General features: G+C 34.2%; 4 protein-coding genes across 5 annotated transcripts in view; 2 read left to right on the top strand and 2 right to left on the bottom strand.

The window, feature by feature from the left end:
* Positions 1–528: 528 nt before the first annotated feature.
* Positions 529–1,590, bottom strand: LOC113395476 (peptidyl-tRNA hydrolase 2, mitochondrial-like). The gene is made up of 2 exons (XM_026633060.2): positions 1,297–1,590; positions 529–913 (listed from the first exon to the last, which is right to left on the bottom strand). Exons 1-2 carry the CDS (start codon positions 1,414–1,416, stop codon positions 548–550), a joined length of 486 nt encoding a protein of 161 aa, XP_026488845.1. The 5' UTR covers positions 1,417–1,590; the 3' UTR covers positions 529–547.
* Positions 1,591–1,921: 331 nt separating this feature from the next.
* On the top strand, positions 1,922–5,263 carry LOC113395505 (coiled-coil domain-containing protein 42 homolog). Its single transcript, XM_026633092.2, has 7 exons — positions 1,922–2,143; positions 2,344–2,545; positions 2,664–2,837; positions 3,787–3,865; positions 4,095–4,234; positions 4,357–4,619; positions 5,191–5,263. The coding sequence occupies exons 1-7, from the start codon at positions 2,034–2,036 to the stop codon at positions 5,222–5,224; spliced, it is 1,002 nt and encodes a 333-aa protein (XP_026488877.2). The 5' UTR covers positions 1,922–2,033; the 3' UTR covers positions 5,225–5,263.
* Positions 5,264–6,776: 1,513 nt separating this feature from the next.
* On the top strand, positions 6,777–10,515 carry LOC113395478 (putative odorant receptor 85e). Its single transcript, XM_064218382.1, has 8 exons — positions 6,777–7,317; positions 7,789–7,914; positions 8,172–8,389; positions 8,759–8,792; positions 9,361–9,539; positions 9,787–9,876; positions 10,025–10,180; positions 10,383–10,515. Exons 1-8 carry the CDS (start codon positions 6,816–6,818, stop codon positions 10,437–10,439), a joined length of 1,362 nt encoding a protein of 453 aa, XP_064074452.1. The 5' UTR covers positions 6,777–6,815; the 3' UTR covers positions 10,440–10,515.
* Positions 10,516–10,531: 16 nt separating this feature from the next.
* LOC113395475 (serine/threonine-protein phosphatase alpha-2 isoform) overlaps positions 10,532–17,098 on the bottom strand; it is a 34,239-nt gene continuing 27,672 nt past the window's right edge. Inside the window, exons 6-9 of one of the 2 annotated variants that reach the window (XM_026633058.2) lie at positions 13,892–14,039; positions 13,077–13,215; positions 12,578–12,602; positions 10,532–11,860 (exon numbers count right to left, since the gene is read on the bottom strand). In XM_026633058.2, the coding sequence (XP_026488843.1) occupies positions 12,593–12,602; positions 13,077–13,215; positions 13,892–14,039 (297 nt within the window). In that variant the 3' untranslated portion in view covers positions 10,532–11,860; positions 12,578–12,592. The remainder of the gene's footprint in view (positions 11,861–12,577; positions 12,603–13,076; positions 13,216–13,891; positions 14,040–17,098) is intronic. The other variant, XM_026633059.2, reaches the window with a different exon arrangement.

Genomic DNA, 17,098 nt, shown 5'->3' with positions numbered 1-17,098 from the left:
GTAGTAATATTTTGATTCACTTTATTTATGATGTACTTGCAAGTATGACAATCCTTTTTTATGTTTATTTCTATATAAAAATGTTAACAGTTCTACCTTAAGTGTTGCCATAATTCTTATCATAAGTAAAACTTAAAAATTTAGAAAGGGAACTCATTCCCTCTCACTCACTACTCAGGGACATCACAAAGATTACAAAACACCCACATTATTCATAGTTTATTTTTAATTTTTTAGGTGATAGGTTTGGCAGGTTCAAATCAGACAAATATCTTAAACTCATGTGCTTAATTTGAGTTTATAATACACTCAGTGAGGAAGAAAAATATAGTAAATAAACCAGCACATCAGTCGGAATTCTACCACATATTTTGTATGGTTGGATAAACTAAACTCTTTTAGAGATCTTTATTTGTTTACTTTAATTAATATTTTAATGCACTTTAAGTTTGAGTTAAGGTAAGCTTATATGATTTTGAACAGAAATCTTAAAATTAGTTACTAAGTGTAATAAATAATTAAACTGTATTATTATTTAGGTATATATTTACAACAATTTTAAATGTCCAGTAACTTTATCAATAACATCCTTTGGTGCAGGACCCACACCGAGAACAGTGATGGAGTTTGGTGCAATTTGAGTTCTGCCTGCGTCTCTTATTAATGATGTGACTAGGCCCATCTTCTTTGCATTATCAGCTATTTGCTTAATTTCATCTACTGAGTCTGTTTTAAGTGCAATTTTTGCCTGGCCAGTCAATCGCCATAGTTTTAAACCGTCTGGATCCCTTTTTAATGCTTTTTCGTAGGCTCCAACAGCTGCATGACCGCACTGTGCGGCTATTTTCCCTTTACCCATGTTTAAATCTGTTCTTACAACTAATACTAGTTTGTATTCAGAGTTTGATGCAAACTGAAAATTTTAAAATATAATTATTGTGGTAGTAAATTAAATTAATTGAGATTTATAGAAATGTTAATTATTAAGTACAAAATGTACATGTTAGTTAAAATTATTTGGGTAATATATTTTAAATTAGTGATACGAAAATCAATCTAGAAAAAATATTGATGTAATTGCAGTGCCAATGATTAAACAATGTTATGAAACTTACATCATGAAATTGTCAGTTTGATACAAATCCAATCAGATAAAATATCAGTAAGATAAAGATCAGTAACTTATGTTAAAACACTTTTTTTTTGTTGAAAGTACAAAAATGTATTTATAGGTACTGTTCGTTATTTATATTAAATAAAAACAGTTTATAATATAACTTAAATGAGTACGATTACCTTTTTTATAGCTTTACTGGTGTCAGAAAACATTCCAAGGTATTTTTTTAAAGCAAATAGCGATAAACCGATGCAAATACCGCAACCTAGACCGGTTATAAAAGTGACATTAAACTCCATTTTTCTTTGAGACGAAATGTTTATAAATATAATGACTGCAATGTTTTAGAAATACACTTGTTTCTTAAAAAGTTGTATGAGTAAATATGAATCAAAATAATCTTGTAACCTCAAAATATAGCTATGGTCAACCGCTCTATTGACTTTGACACTTCACTGGAGCTGACTGGATTGCTGATATAATAAAGTTTGACATACACGACGTTACACAATGAATAAATATGACTTGCTATCAAAGCCAATTCTCAAAAAACATAAATCCAACAAATTTTTGTTTATTTTAAACGTTCATATTTGCGTTATTAGTCATTAAAAACAAAGTTTGAGTATCATGTTGCTTAAGGATTCTAAATGTTAAAAGAATCGTTACTTTGCGTCGAATCTCGCTTATAGGACTTACAATAGTATCTGTAGGAAGTTAATACTCTTTAAAAATAAATTAGTTAAATTAATACTTTAAAAAAAATTACAAAGCTTATTATCTTTGGGAAATTGATAATTAAACTGCTTAACAACTGTGGTAGCAACGGTTGTTATTTGTACGGTATTGAATAAATATCTTTGAATACAAGTTTTTATTTATTTATTTATCAATAACGACAATTTTAGATTTTACAATGAAGAAATCTTTAAAGGATTTAGCCCCTATAGTAATCCCACATGGTCCACCCGTGGAATCGACGGCAGAATATTACAAGTCTTTGATGGAAACATCTCGAATGGTGAAGTAAGATTTTTTCGGCTTATAAAAGTGTCTATTTCAACGGCTAATATAATGTTATATCAATTAGCTATGTATGTAATAGAATATACCCTAAAATACCCTCAATTTTATAAGTATTAATAATATTAATTGTTGAGCGTATTTCCATTATTTATCAATGACTTAGTAAAATTTCAAATTTTTGAGTACAATATTTTCGTTAGAAAATATCCAAAATGGGACGTAGCTCGACCTACTCCACAAGTATTGATGGAACAAGCTCGGAGAGACCTTATGGAGGCGGACGAAAAACTCGCACTTAAACGAAGTGAGGAAGAAGCTAACAGAAATACAATGGACGCGAAGTGGCAAGACCTTCGCGAAAAAGAGATGCTTTTGAAAGATTCTTTTATCAGCTTCAACAAGGTTTCTTTGATTACTCTGTTTTCTTTGTATACACTGTTTGCTGTTAAATTATTATTTAAAAGATATAATTATTCAAAATTTATATATTTTTTTATTTATCTCGAAACGTTTTGAACAGTTTATAAGAGAAAATCAAGAGAAACGCGATCGGGCGGAGCGTAAAATGGCAGCTGACAACGAAGTGTTAGAACGTAAAACCAGAGAGACAGAAGCCATGAGACAGCGAGTTGCGGAGATGGAAGAAGTTAAACAGCTCATGGAAAAACAAGTTCATGACTACACGATCTACGAGGTACGAGAACGGGTCTTTCGTAAGGCACCGATTTGACTAAACTCGTAAAGTTTTGACAGTATGCAATTTAACAAAAGTGTATTTACTGATTGAGCATATATATTTTTTTTATTTTTTCTCTATAACGTTTACTGTCTTGTCTTAGTACTAATTATACTTTATCTATAATTATTATAATATACAGAGTGACGCCGACGTTATCACATTAAATGAAACGACGATTAGTACTCGTTAATCTAAGAATCCTCGAACTTTTTTTTATGATATCGGTAGGCGGACGAGCAAATGGGCCACCTGATTGTAAGTGGTCACAATCGCTCATAGACAATGGTGTTGTAAGAAATATTAACCATTCCTTACATCACCAATGCGCCACCAAGCTTGGGAACTAAGATGTTACGTCCATTGTGCCTGTAGTTACACTGGTTCACTCACCCTTCAAACCGGAACACCACAATACTGAGTTTAGCGGTAGAATAGGCAAGGAACAAATAATTCACACGGAAATAAAACAGAGTAATAAACCAATTGCAAAATTAGTCCAAAAACCTTCCAAAACAGCAACTTTTGACTTATTTTGGCCATAAGTAAAATCCCCTAGTATTTATGTAACAATATCTGTGATGATGTTATAGGATGTTGTGAATTAATAAAATTAAAAAAATATATTCTGTGACTTAAGTTAATGAATGTATGTGATTGTTTTTTTTTTGTTTTTTGTCTTAAAACGCCTTATGTTATAAGCGGTCTCATTTAATGCATTGACGTCACAGGTACATTGTATACTAATCATTTTTTACAGATTCTCTAGGCAAAGACCCTGGTGTACATTACTCTAACATAGCCTTCTGGCGTACTGTCAAAAATGACTAATCAGAGACAATGAGATATAGATATACATATAAAATTTTACAACATTTTAGTAATTGATATCCCTAACGTTTTTTAGGACTACCTGATGTCGGTCGTGCATAATTATCCCGAATTTAAGCAACCTTTGGATGTTCTCAACCGATATGAAGCATTAGGTAAAAATAAAAATTACATTAGCACACTAGACGCCTCACGAGATCATTTCTTATTGTTTACGAAGTAGTGAGCAATTTATTTATGTAATAATTTAATATCTACTAAAAATAAAAATAAACAGTTCTTTTAGTCTGAAATACATGTCTGAATATTTTGGAATTTTTTTTTTTTATTTAGCATTACCTAAATTACCGTGTACATTGAAAATGAATTATTCATGTCCTTCAGCTGCAGCTAAAAGCACGCTCGCGGAACGTCAAGAGCGGGATCTAGAAATGCTTGAAACGGCGCGTCAAGAAATCGCAGCACTCACCGAAGAGAAGAAACTTTTCATAATGGGGCTTAACAACACTCTCGCCGATCTCAGGGTAATCGATGCATCAAATAATTTACTATATGGTGTATTTACGTAAGCAACGTATGAAGTTCTCATACCACGGCCAACTATCCGACTGCGGCAGCGGGCAATAAGTCAGTTGCATATTTTCAGTGGCGGTACGACAACGTCCGCAACCGTGTGATAAAATGGGAGTTGGCTCTCAATCGTCTGAAGGAAACCGCCGCGAAAAAGCAAGTCGAACTCTGCCACGTCCGATCCGCCATCTGGAGCCTCTACGTGAAGATTTGCAAGCAGAAGGGACTGGCGCTGGACGTGCGCAGTGACGACTTCGAGCAGCAGCTGGTCGTCATCATGAGAGCGCTGCTGGAGCTCAGGCGCATCTATAGGCTTGCTCTCCGACGCTCCAAGGAAAGGTTCGTTATGATAATTATGTTACTTGACAATCTGCTCGTTGTCAGACCTCGTTAAACGCGACTGCTCCGTCCCTGTAAGTCGTAGTGTGATGTTATGTCTATTACCGGAAAACATTTTGTAATTAATGGACTATCTGGTCAAAATATTTTTAAACCGGCTCGGTACATCCACAGATCAGCACGTTCGAACATACAAACTGTTATATATTATATATGTTATATATATGGCAGTATAAAGGTAGTAATCCAGTATTCGTTATTTACAATTTTAGTTATAAAACTTTTAAATAATTGGGTTATGTACGAATCTACTAAATAATTCGTCGCGAATAGTGACAGTTTCTTGACAGAATAGTTCGGTAAATATTAATTCTGTTTATAAAATGATTATTTGACGTGACTTATACTAGTACTACTAATCATATAATAAATGCTAATACTTATATAGTCAAAATTAAAACGAGAAAAATTATATTTGTATGTTTTAAGAAACGGATTTTTTTGAGAATTTGGTAACACAATTTTATTAAAATACATGACATATTTATCAAACTATAACTTCTGTTTTCAGATATGCTGAATCCACTGAGGCATCAGAAAAATAACAGAAAATGAACATTTTAATCGCGATCTTTCGTAATCTTTCAATATTTGCCATAAAATATAATGTGCTATCTTTGAAATAAACTTTTGAAATTGGTTGTTTTTTTTTGTTGTTGTATCTGTTGTAATTAACTAGACGGATAAAAACTCGAATAAATCAACAGGAAAATACCCATTTTTAAAAACAACCTTTTATACAAAGTTGCGTATCTCTGCTGTTGGCTGCCGAGGAGATCCTCAATGATCAAGTCATGATTCATAAAAAGGTGTATTGACATCGGACCCGAAACTACGTGTAAAATTTCAACTCCATATGCCTAGAGAAAGTGCAAGTAATTATGCTTTGTCTTGCAAAGCATAATTAGCAAGACTGAATTAGTTCTCCTTCTCCCTCCCTCTCACTTCTTCCACTGAATAAGAACTATTGACCGAAAACAACTATTTTTTTTTGTCATATTTTTTTATGCAAACGAACAGGAGGCTCACCTGATGGAAAGTGACTCCTATGAACACCGCCTCCCACCCCACCGCCCATGGACATCTGCATCACCGGGGGACTTGCAGGTGCGATGCCGACCTTTAACGGAGGAGTACGCTCTTTTCTTGAAGGTTTCCAAGTCGAATCGGTTATGAAAAACCGCCGGCGAAAACTGATTCCACAGAGTGTTTGTGCGAGGCAGAAAATGTCTTAAAAATCGCGCTGTTGTGGATTTTCGGACATCAAACAAACATTACAAGTCAAAAGCCTGCAAAACATGAATACGAGTCTGTGGAGATAAAATAATAGGATTAAATTAAAACATTACTTATAAATAAGATTTTGTCGCGTTTGTCCAGCTGTGGGAGTTTTATAGGTTATTAAGATTATTAAATATTCGTAAATTAATGTAGAACATACTATTTGCTAAGTACTGACGTTTAAATCCAATGTGTCATTAGCGATCGACAATTAACAAAAGTTTAACTGAGTAATTAGGTTCTAGTTAGCGAAGTTTCGGCCGAGAAAGAGTTAATGGGTTTGGTTTAATATTACATTAATTAAAGCGCCATACACACGACGCTAGTTTTTCTATTTTGTAATTGAAGTCGATACGAATATTTTTATTCATATATTATTTAAAATATTTTGAGCTCATTGTATTAAGTTGCCTCACTGTGTGATTATAGATACTTACAAAAATTAGTTTAAAATATGCCAAACAGAGACCCCAGTCGCCTCTTTCTAGAATAGATATGTCACATAGTTTACTATGATTGAAAAGGAAGAATCTCTTTAGCTTACTTTGTGTAAGCCTGGGTATGATCAACTGATCATCATGTATTTCACCGCCAAACAACAATACCCAGTATTGTTGTGTTCTGTGTGGTGACCACTTATCATCAGGTGGCCAATTTGCCTGTCCACTTACTTGTAGCAAAAAAATAAGAAATCCGATTCTACCTGCTCCTTTATAAGAATATTATATATAATAATTAAAATCGATAAACGATTGTTGTATATAAGTTTATACCCAACGGCATAATTTCATAAAATCCAGAACTTTACTGCAAATAACTCGAAAACCGGTTAACATTGATTTAAATTATTTTACAATGAAGAAAATAATATTAAAATCTAACGAGTCGGATTCCATTAACACTGAAAGAGTTCAAAATTACACACATTTTTTGGAGATAACGCTTAAAACTGTCGGGTGCTGGGATTGGTTTGTAAAGCCTCGTAAAGAATGCGAAATATTCATCAATAATATATATTTGAGTCTCGTTTTATTTGTACTTCTTAATTTATTACTGTCGTTACTCGTGAATTTGTATATTGAATGGATTGACATAATGTCGAGCTTAGATAAAATGGCGGACGGGTTACCGTTAATAGCATCTGTACTTATCGTTTCTTATTTCGCTACAAACAAAGATGATTTGTACGATTTGGTTGGGTTTATGAACAATAATTTTAAATGGCGTTCAGCTCGAGGGTTAACGAATATGACGATGGTGAAAAGTTATAAGACGGCGAAAAATTTTGCCTTCTTCTATACAGCTTGCACTCTATTCAGTGTTACCATGTATGTGTTCATGCCTGTAGTACTTCACCGTAAGTTTGACGTTAATGTGACTTTTTTTTTAAATTTCCCACTATAAGCAAAAAACGAGCGAAACAACATCGCATAAATGAGTTGGTGCCAGCAAATTGTAGCTCTTTGCACGCTCATTGGTCAATACAAACAGCACGCGGTTTCTCTGCTGCCTTTTACGGACTTCCGTCCCTTTTCTCGGAATCGCATTCACAAATTGCAGGGAAGCGAGAGAAAAGCTGATACACTTTAAAACTTATACGACCTATCTGTAATATTTGTAACTTAATAATTATACTCCTTATCAATCACTAAAATATATAATTTATTCACTCAATTATGTATTTAAAATAAATAAAATCGTAAATCAAATCTTAAAGAGATATAGAGATGTTTTTTTATTTATTTATGAAGTAGGTACCTTTGTGTAAAATATAACTAAGTAGATTTGTCATGGATTCTACTGCACCATAATCATGTTTCTCTTTTAGTTTGGACAAATCAATCCTTACAACCTTGGATTTATACAGAAGTCACTCGAACACCCTTGATCATTTTGATTTTCTTGCGCCAATGTCTGGCACAGGCTTTTGTGGCGCTTTCTTTGGGGCAACTTGGTGAGAGTTTGTTATATTTAAAGATTTGTAAGCAAAGCTAAAAACCGTTATAATAGTCAATCACACGAGTTAGAAGATTGTCAAGTGTCTTACGCCCTTTCTGATTAGTTTTGAAGTGTTTTCTTGTTTGAAATGAATCGGTGGTAGTATTTTGAGTGTTAATAAGAGATTTCATTGTTTTAACCAGTAATATTTATTATATTATAAATTGCAATTCATTTATAGATTAGTTCATCAATGTTATTAAATGTTTGTAGGAGTTTTTTTCGCTTGCAACGCTATCTTGTTATGTGGCCAGTTAGACTTATTATGCTGTTGTCTTCGTAATGTGCGTTACACTGCCGTCCTTGAAGGAGGGGTCCAACATAGCGCGTTATTGAGCCAATACATCGTTATAGAAGATGACGAAAAACATAACTACCTGTATAACACGACCGAAATGGTCGATTCAAAATACCATTACGACAACAAAGTGGTAAGTGAATTTATTTGATTAAAATTTCATTATATAATATTAGCTGAATGTCAAGAGGTAGTAGAGCACTCTGAGTTAGGCCTTAAGACACTCTGCTTCGTTTTGCCATTAATCTATACTAATATTATAAATACGTAAATAGCTCTGTCTGTCTGTTTCACTTTCACGGTTAAAACACAGAACCGAATTTGTTGAAATTTAGTATAAAGCATGCTCCTCCTAACATGCGGACGAAACCTAAATGTTTTATATGTTGATTTATTTTACACTTTGTACGAAATGAATTTGTATAACATCTCAACGTATTAAAGGAACTAATCTTATTTCAGAGATACTTAAACTCCATCTTGTAATTCATTTAATTTTCAGAGACGCAATTACATTGGAATGAAAACAGAATTCGGTAAGTTTAAGTACCTACCTAATAAGTAACTCGTGGCATTAAACAAGCGCAATGACGACCAGTACAAGTTGAGGTATACAAAGACTACTTGAAGGCAGGTTCCAGTGTAATTGTTGCAGTACCGACGCGTTCGAGTAAAGTCCTCTTGCTTATTTTTGTTTTGTTTCGCCTAAGTGAGACAATACTACTTAAATACGTTTCTATGCCATTGAAAATAGCCTACTTCAATCGAAGTGAAATAAAGATAAACAAACTTTAATATTACGTATTTCATCCGATTCGTTAATAACTCAGCTATATTTTGCACTGTTAAGAGTTTGTGATTATTATATATTTATTTATAATACAACACCATTTCTCTTAACTACTTATATCCACTTTAATTTTATTTCCCAAATTACGATAACAGTTTCGTCGACGTTCAAAACGCCATATTTTCGAAAATCCATAGTGAATATCATAGATTAATCAAGCTCTCGACCAATTATATCGCGTCAATTTGCTGTCAAATGTTGTATACATAGAATTTTTATGTTTGTTAAAGTAATCGTTATATGAATATATGTAGATATATACAGTTCTGAATATGATGACGCAACTAACGATGCGCTTAGAGAATGCGCACGGATCTGTCAAGTAATCTACGAATACAAGGACCGTTTTGAAAAGTTCGTGTCGCCGTTACTCGTGCTGCGGGTTGTACAGGTCACACTGTACTTGTGCACCTTACTGTATGCTGCTACTTTAGTAAGTTAAATAATATAATACGAACAGGAAAATATACCTAATTTTGTAGGAATAAGGATTAACAGACATATTTTATGAATATTATAATTTAGATATTATGTAGCACTTAAAAAAATCTGCATCTCGTGATATTACCCCTTACTAATATTAACGCTATATATTCTTAGCATCAAAGACGTTAAAAATGTTTCTTGCAAGAAAAGTGCAAACATATATGTAAATACAATATAAGGTTTATTTATTTCAGAAATTTGACATGATTACTGTCGAGTACTTGGGAGCGGTCGCTTTGGACATTTATATATATTGCCATTTCGGTAACCAAATAATTTTACAGGTATTCATATTTCGTAAATTATTCCTTTTAATACCACAATCAATACAACTTGTCATGTCATGGTTTTACTGTATTTTTATTTGCAAAAAAATAAATAGCAAAAAGTGTTATAGTTAGTTGATGTTTGTTTTAATAATTTCCCGCGCAGGCCGATCGCGTGACAACGGCTGCGTACCAGAGCGCTTGGCCGACCATGGGCGTGAAGCCCCGTCGCCTCTTACTCAACATATTGCTGTCGAACTTGAAACCCGTGATTGTGCGAGCTGGTAGATTCTTACCTATGAATCTACATACATTCGTCGTGGTTTGTATTTTAAATTATCTGGTTTAGGTAGGTACCCACTCTATCTACACTGTTCCAATCGAAGAAGTCCACTGTTGGACATAAGCAAGGCGGTATATTTTTTTAAGTATTTGGCAAATGCCTTATTGTGTACACCAAGTCTAAATTGTACTTTATCCCTTTTAGAACCAGGCCACAGATTTATATTTTTCTTTGTTTACAGATTATAAAGACTTCATTCTCGTACTACACGCTACTAGTAAATGTTAATGAGAAGTAAGAATCATAAGATCTTCTGTCACGTGTAATGTACAAACATAATTTAAAATACAAAAAAAAGTACTATATAAGGTAGAAAATAAAACTTCAAAATATTCAGAAAGTATTTTATTTACGAAATTAATATACAATTCTCTTGTTCATACATCAATAAATCATTGATTTTAGTCGGCCATCGGCCATGTACGGGGCTCAGTCTGATTCATAGCGAAAATAAATAGTGATTCAATGCATCGCTTCCCGCGCTCCAATGTTTTTTTTTAAATGTTACTGTTTGGAGTTGGACACGGACCGATTAATAATTACATGACAAAAAATAAAATACATTTTATCATAATTATTATAAATAGACGCTTATACGATTCGAATCGCTTCATTTAATAAAACACGTTCAATATTTTTATTTTTTTTTATTTTCATTTCATTAAGGTCATTGCACTATACAAAAGTAAAACTACAGATTAAAAACAGAGTCAGTTAAAACGGTCCGTGCGGAAGCGGCCTTATTCAAAAAGGTTCATACAGCGCGGGATCGCAGACACGAAGTACGCACAAAGCACACTACACCATGATCTAGAAGCGTCCAACCACTAGGGGACGGTTGGAACGTCGAAAATGTAATCGTCTCGGAAGACCTAGGCTGTTCACAAATAATTACGCTTACTACTTAATTATAAACGTTTATCCGATATACTCAAAGTCATTAATTAATATCGCTGCGCGGTTTCAATGTCACAATCCGGCTTTACTTGCCGTCGGAGCGATCCGTTTCCGTTCATTGGCAGTGAGACTGTTGCTAAATAATCCTAGAATGCTACATCGAAATCGCGTAACGCCTTACAAATATGGATATTGAGTACGACACAAGCGTAAGAGCAGACATACGAACGAACATACAATAATACATACTAGCATTCACATCTTACGCGCCTCCTACTTGGACTCCCCGGAGCCATTTGTTTACACTTACAACGCTCGCAGCTCACGCTATAAGGAAGCTCTGAGCTTGGAATTTCGATTACGTGTTTTTTACTTGAAAGTGAATGTTGCATACTTGTGACAGTTAGTGTTTTTTTTTTAAATTTGTAACTCAAGGCAAAGATTTTGTTAGCCGATAAGCCCATGTCTACACTGAACACAATTGTCCAGCAATTGTTAAATCGAATGAAATTAAACATTAAAAACTATTCGACGTGAATTTGTGTTAACAAAACAAAAAATTGAATATAAATAAATGAATTTGTTTGAAGGTGGAAGAATCGACAATACGAAGGCGATACATTTATAGGCAGAAATATTACGGGTTTCAAATATTTGAAAGGAAATGGCGATGATTATTGAATTAATTAAAAGATAATTAATTAGCGTGGGAATCCATGCAAGTCGTCGACTTCGATGCGATGGCGGCGGTCGGGGGTTTAACTGTGGGACGGACAGACACGTTAAAAATGATCCTCGTAATAAAAATATACGTTCGATTTTTAAACTTCTGTCACAAACTATACTTCAATGAGACAAAATCAATTTTATTCCACAATTTGAAATTTTAAAAATCGAACGCAATTTTTTTTTTTTTGTATCTCTACAACATTACGACATAACATCTCTAGACACTAATCTTATTCATCACGTCGCTAACATAAAAATTATTAATATAAAATTGTCACACCAACGAACTTGCTCGACAAAATGCAAAGATCGGTTCAGCAAGTATAACAGACCCGGATGAGTAATGATAGTTTTATGTTAACTTCTCAAAAAAATAAATCGATACAATATATTTATTAACAATGTTCAATTTAAATATTTATACATTTAGCTTATGCAACGAAATAGATAATTAGTTAAGTATCAAAAATGCCGTTAATACATACAGATGACTTTTTAGTCGTCGCAGAATTAATTAACAATGTGTCTCGGCGACGTCGGAGGAAACAGACGCTAACATTTCGATAAAACAAAACAATGGCCGGTGCGCGGGTCAAATTATAGGCGGTTCGCACTCTCGGGCGATCTCATTTAATTTTTGCGATAGTGTGATTAAAATGTAGAATAATTGTCATTTAGAGATTTAGAAATAATTAATGATGTTTTGTGCTTTGTTAGTAATTATTTTAGCACACCACACTGAGTCTGTACCTTAGTTCGCTGGCTTCATATATCTCTGAATGGAAGAATAATAAATATTTATAATAAACCATTTCTCACTAAAGTACTCACCGGTCGATATATTTCTAATACCTTTACTATGTCATTAAAAATAATGTAAAGCCTCAAAAACTTTGATAATTATAAATAATAAATGAATTATTCGAGCAAACCCCGCGACCATGAAAAGCTGAAGATCGAAACGCAGAATTTTATTACATAGGCAGCAGCCGATCAGCGTAATGTTTCTATATCGAACAGTTTTTGACATCTACTCGATAGAGCTTGGTCCAATTTCTCATCAGGTACCACCCACTCGACCGCCACGCGGTAGCACCCAGCACTGTCGTGCTCCGAGCTCGCACGAGGGATGGGTCCCGAGGTTAGTGGCGCATTAGTGACACGAGGAATGATTAATATCTATGGGCAGCGGTGACCGCTTGCCACCAGGCGACCCATCGGCGGGCGCCTACCTACGGGCGCGACTCACTTCTTCTTGTTCTTGGGCTGCGCGCGCGGCGGCGTGTTGGGGCGGCCCATGTTGAGGCCGGAGTACAGCTTGCGCTTGTCGGCCGGCTTCAGGATCTGGAACGAGCACATCAGCGTCTCGTCCACCGACATCAGCGCGCCTGGGGGGGGGAGACTGCGTTAAGCCTTTTGACATCACAGTGAGTTCATCACAAAAAAAAAACATGGCATTGCTTATCGATTGACAGTCGTTTAGTTCATAAAGAACAAGAAAATTATTTTTACGACTGACAACTAACGTGTTAAATTCAACCGTTACACGTATCCAAATTATTGTTTAAAGTATATTACTTCACAGCTATGGAAAATATGAGAATTTACATTAAATGGTTACTAGGTCATCTGTTTGATACTAATCGAAAAAAAAAGGTTATGACCATTCAGACCACTGGGAGGGGCAGTCACGCGGGACCTGTCCTTAATTGTAATATATTCAGCATCAAAGGTCACGTCGTTTGTGGTAATAGAGATGGACTAGTTTATACAAGCCAACTCCGATTAAAATCATAGTAAATCATAACCATTTTACACACGCCTCATCAGTCTTGTTTCGACGAGCGATTTTATTTACTTGCTTCTACATAAATATACAAATCGCTTCGAAAGCAAACAAACAACACTTTTTTATACTTGTATCTCCAACAATGTCACCCATGCCTTTGGTGATTTTATCTTTAATCTGTATTTTATTATTTCAGAGTGTCTGAATTTATTTTTCCAGTCATAAGAAACCAACAGTTCAGACTCGTTGAGCCAATAGTCTGATAGTCGTCTGACCTGCATTATCGAACTCCCCGCAGTAGTTGGGCGCGGAGAACAGCGTGACGAGCTGCCGCTTGGCGAAGAACTCGTAGCCGTCCTCGACCACTTGATGCGCCCGACAGATCAGGTCGAACTCGTGTTTCGACAGGAACTTGCCCACCACCTGGTGACGAATAGGTTTCATTACAAAACTTTCAAACATAACAAGATTGAGATAGAATTGGGTAACATAGTGATACCGGTGTTTGCAAGGACATTGAAATCAACATTCGTAAGATTTTGAAAGAGTTGGTCCAGTGCTTAGAAGATGTCGTTTTTAATCGTAAAACCACTACAACGAGGAAACTCGTACGTGTTAAATAATATTTTGCTATATGTTAATTTACTAACTTGCACTGAAGCAACAAAGCTTAATAAGCTTTAAAATCTAATATAAAAAAAAGAGTCCCTTGCCCCATAATAAACAAAGGACAATAACATGCTGCCATTAAAGATTGGCCAATAATCGAAAAAAAAAAAAAATGCCAAACATTTTTCTCCGTACAATTTTGATTTAACTGAGTTCAATTCATCGATTACGTACAAAGGAATGATGACTTCAACAAAAAAAAAAAAAACCTTAAAAACCGGCACAACGACCACCGAAACAAATGACGCTTGATTATTAACTCGAAAAGGGTGTGGTCATCTCCATTACCCGTACCTTGCCTGAGGATTCGCCGACGATAAACTACAACGATTCAAGTTTTTTTATACCGGTTCTGTAGACGACTTGCTTGGCGAAGAAAAATGTTACAAGACGATTTGTTTTTAAAACAATTTAATAACTACAACCAATTACAATCACACGAGTATAAATATAATAAACGATTTTAACATTGAATTGGTCGAAATCTAGAATAATCTACGGTATTCATTACGGGCACGTGAAAATGTCGCGTTTTAAATGTCGTCCCAATTGTTATCGGAACAGTGACAGTATAATTCAAGTACAAGTAAAAAGTTAAGTAGAATAATTATAAATAAAGATCTATTAATCAATAACTGTTCGTAGTTCAGCTATTAGCAAATCGCACCAAATATGTAAATCTAGGGTCGGTTTGGTTTATCTAAACTCCTGCGATTGGAATGTATAATCTTGTCAAGTTATACGCCTTCACAAACAATATACTACGTATAATTAGTAGGTAGTATTGTATGTATATGTATAAATTATTAACTTAATTAAAAAAAAATGTAATATAATGAAATTTGTTTACGGATAATTCAACTACATGAAGGCAAATCACAACAAAATCACTGAGAAATATGAGCGAATCTTGTTGAAAACAGTCGATAGCACCTAATTTGAACGTAACGTTGAATGTACATTTATCGGTATTCAAACGTTTAAACGTACCAGACTACATACGATATTATGACTGAACAAACTACAAGTACAAGTCAAATCAAATCAATTTTATTCAAGTAAACTTCACAATGAAGCGTTTTTGAATCGTCGATATTTAAATACTACCACCGTTTCGGAAAGCAGCCTCCAGCGAGAAGAATCGGCCAGAAACTCGCATAGTTGCTCTTTTCAAATAAACAGATTTACAATGATGTTTTTAACAAAATATTATGTCCTGTGATGGAACCCGAGCCTAAGTTAGATTAATTGTGTGCTCTCTAGAGGACATAAGGTCACACAACAGTGCTTACATAACAATCATTGTTTCAGGATCGAATATTATTATGCTGCTATGTATAGAATATGGGAAAAACACCTTTTCAATAATCACTACAAAAGCTATCCTTTTTCCTTAAATATTTGCACACGGGTCAATTAAAAAGTCAGCACGTTACGGATACGATACATCGATTATATAAGATCGAGAGACGTCATTAATGTGTTTATAATCTTGGAAATTATACGTATTTCATACAATAAATACTTATTACGTAAATTGACCTATAATACGTCGGCACTAAAACGCCTTTTACACGGTAAACAAGCGTGAATACTAAGCTTAAGCTACATTTGTAAAATCGTTTGTCCTGACTGACTAACAACGCCAAAACTAGAAAGCTAGTTTGGAACATAGGTTGATTCATAACGTAAAATTTCGCTAAGAAGATACTTTTGTAATTTTTTGGACACTAAGGGGAGGCAAATGGGAGAGATATCTTTGTATATATCATAGCCATACGAAAACGGGACGTTCAAACATGTACTAACATATATTAATTTAAACGTTTAAATGCTCGGACAAACTGATAGCATGATGAGATTATTCGCTTGGCTTTTTTTTTTGGGGTCGACAATAAAAAAAGCTTAATTTGGCACTTTAGCTTCCAGCCGCCTGCCTGACGCCAACCCTCCTTGGGAATGCTTTTGTTGGGATGTCGAGACGCTTACGTGTTCGATATATGAATACGCTTATAAAAAAAAAAAGATTTTATTTACAAGGTACTTTTCTATAGACACGTGATAAAACAATACTTCAATCTTTTTCTATATTTTTATTATTAAATATATAATATCATCATCTGCTGTATGTTAGTTGGTTCTACTATACTACATCTTGATCAAAAAGCTGTTCAGTATTCAATTAGGCATCGGATAAAATTACTTTGGAATAAATAACATCATTTATGTACACACAAATATATTTCCATTAAAAAACGCGCACACATACACAGCAAAATACTTTAGGAGACCTTAAAGATCATACGTAAGTCGGAATAAAACAAATTTTAGTACTGTACATTAAGTATATACATAAGGCATTTCGTTTATTGGTAATGTATTTGTGAAAGAACTACATTTGATTAAATTATATACTACAAGTTTTTTTATTATAAGCAATGTAGTTACAAGAATATATATATTTTTTTGGAGAAAAAAATATAATCGATTGAATGACACAGAAACGATGTATTGCCAATGTTCTGAGAATTGAGAGTTTTTCCTTGTACCGCTAATTAAATCGACGGATAAACCAAGAGAACACCTTCTATAACCTCTCACGATAATAAATGTTTTTACGATGAACTTCCCGTTTTGAGTAAAACAGTACCATTTTCTACGACCATCACAAATGATATATGAACGCCAAAAATGTTTCAATATGAGAAAAACAAGCGGAAATAGGCCCACAAAGTAATCACATATTACTGGGAAGCAAATTTTGTACTTTTCTTTGAAGTTGCATATTTCTCGGAATCATTTATAATTTTTTA

Source organism: Vanessa tameamea, chromosome 21, assembly GCF_037043105.1.
Source record: "Vanessa tameamea isolate UH-Manoa-2023 chromosome 21, ilVanTame1 primary haplotype, whole genome shotgun sequence".
Classification (NCBI taxonomy): Eukaryota; Metazoa; Arthropoda; class Insecta; order Lepidoptera; family Nymphalidae; genus Vanessa; species Vanessa tameamea.
Note: the sequence above shows the minus strand (reverse complement) of the source record. Positions and strands in the feature narration are given on the sequence as shown.

Excerpts from the sequence above, each read along its gene's own strand:
- LOC113395476 (XM_026633060.2), bottom strand. The coding sequence starts at position 1,416 with ATGGAGTTTAATGTCACTTTTATAACCGGTCTAGGTTGCGGTATTTGC. Across the intron at positions 914-1,296 it reads CCAGTAAAGCTATAAAAAAG|TTTGCATCAAACTCTGAATA; the intron begins GTAATCGTACTC and ends TAAAATTTTCAG.
- LOC113395505 (XM_026633092.2), top strand. The coding sequence starts at position 2,034 with ATGAAGAAATCTTTAAAGGATTTAGCCCCTATAGTAATCCCACATGGT. Across the intron at positions 4,235-4,356 it reads ACACTCTCGCCGATCTCAGG|TGGCGGTACGACAACGTCCG; the intron begins GTAATCGATGCA and ends GCATATTTTCAG. Across the intron at positions 4,620-5,190 it reads CTCCGACGCTCCAAGGAAAG|ATATGCTGAATCCACTGAGG; the intron begins GTTCGTTATGAT and ends TTCTGTTTTCAG.
- LOC113395478 (XM_064218382.1), top strand. The coding sequence starts at position 6,816 with ATGAAGAAAATAATATTAAAATCTAACGAGTCGGATTCCATTAACACT. Across the intron at positions 7,915-8,171 it reads GCTTTCTTTGGGGCAACTTG|GAGTTTTTTTCGCTTGCAAC; the intron begins GTGAGAGTTTGT and ends AAATGTTTGTAG. Across the intron at positions 9,877-10,024 it reads GTAACCAAATAATTTTACAG|GCCGATCGCGTGACAACGGC; the intron begins GTATTCATATTT and ends TTTCCCGCGCAG.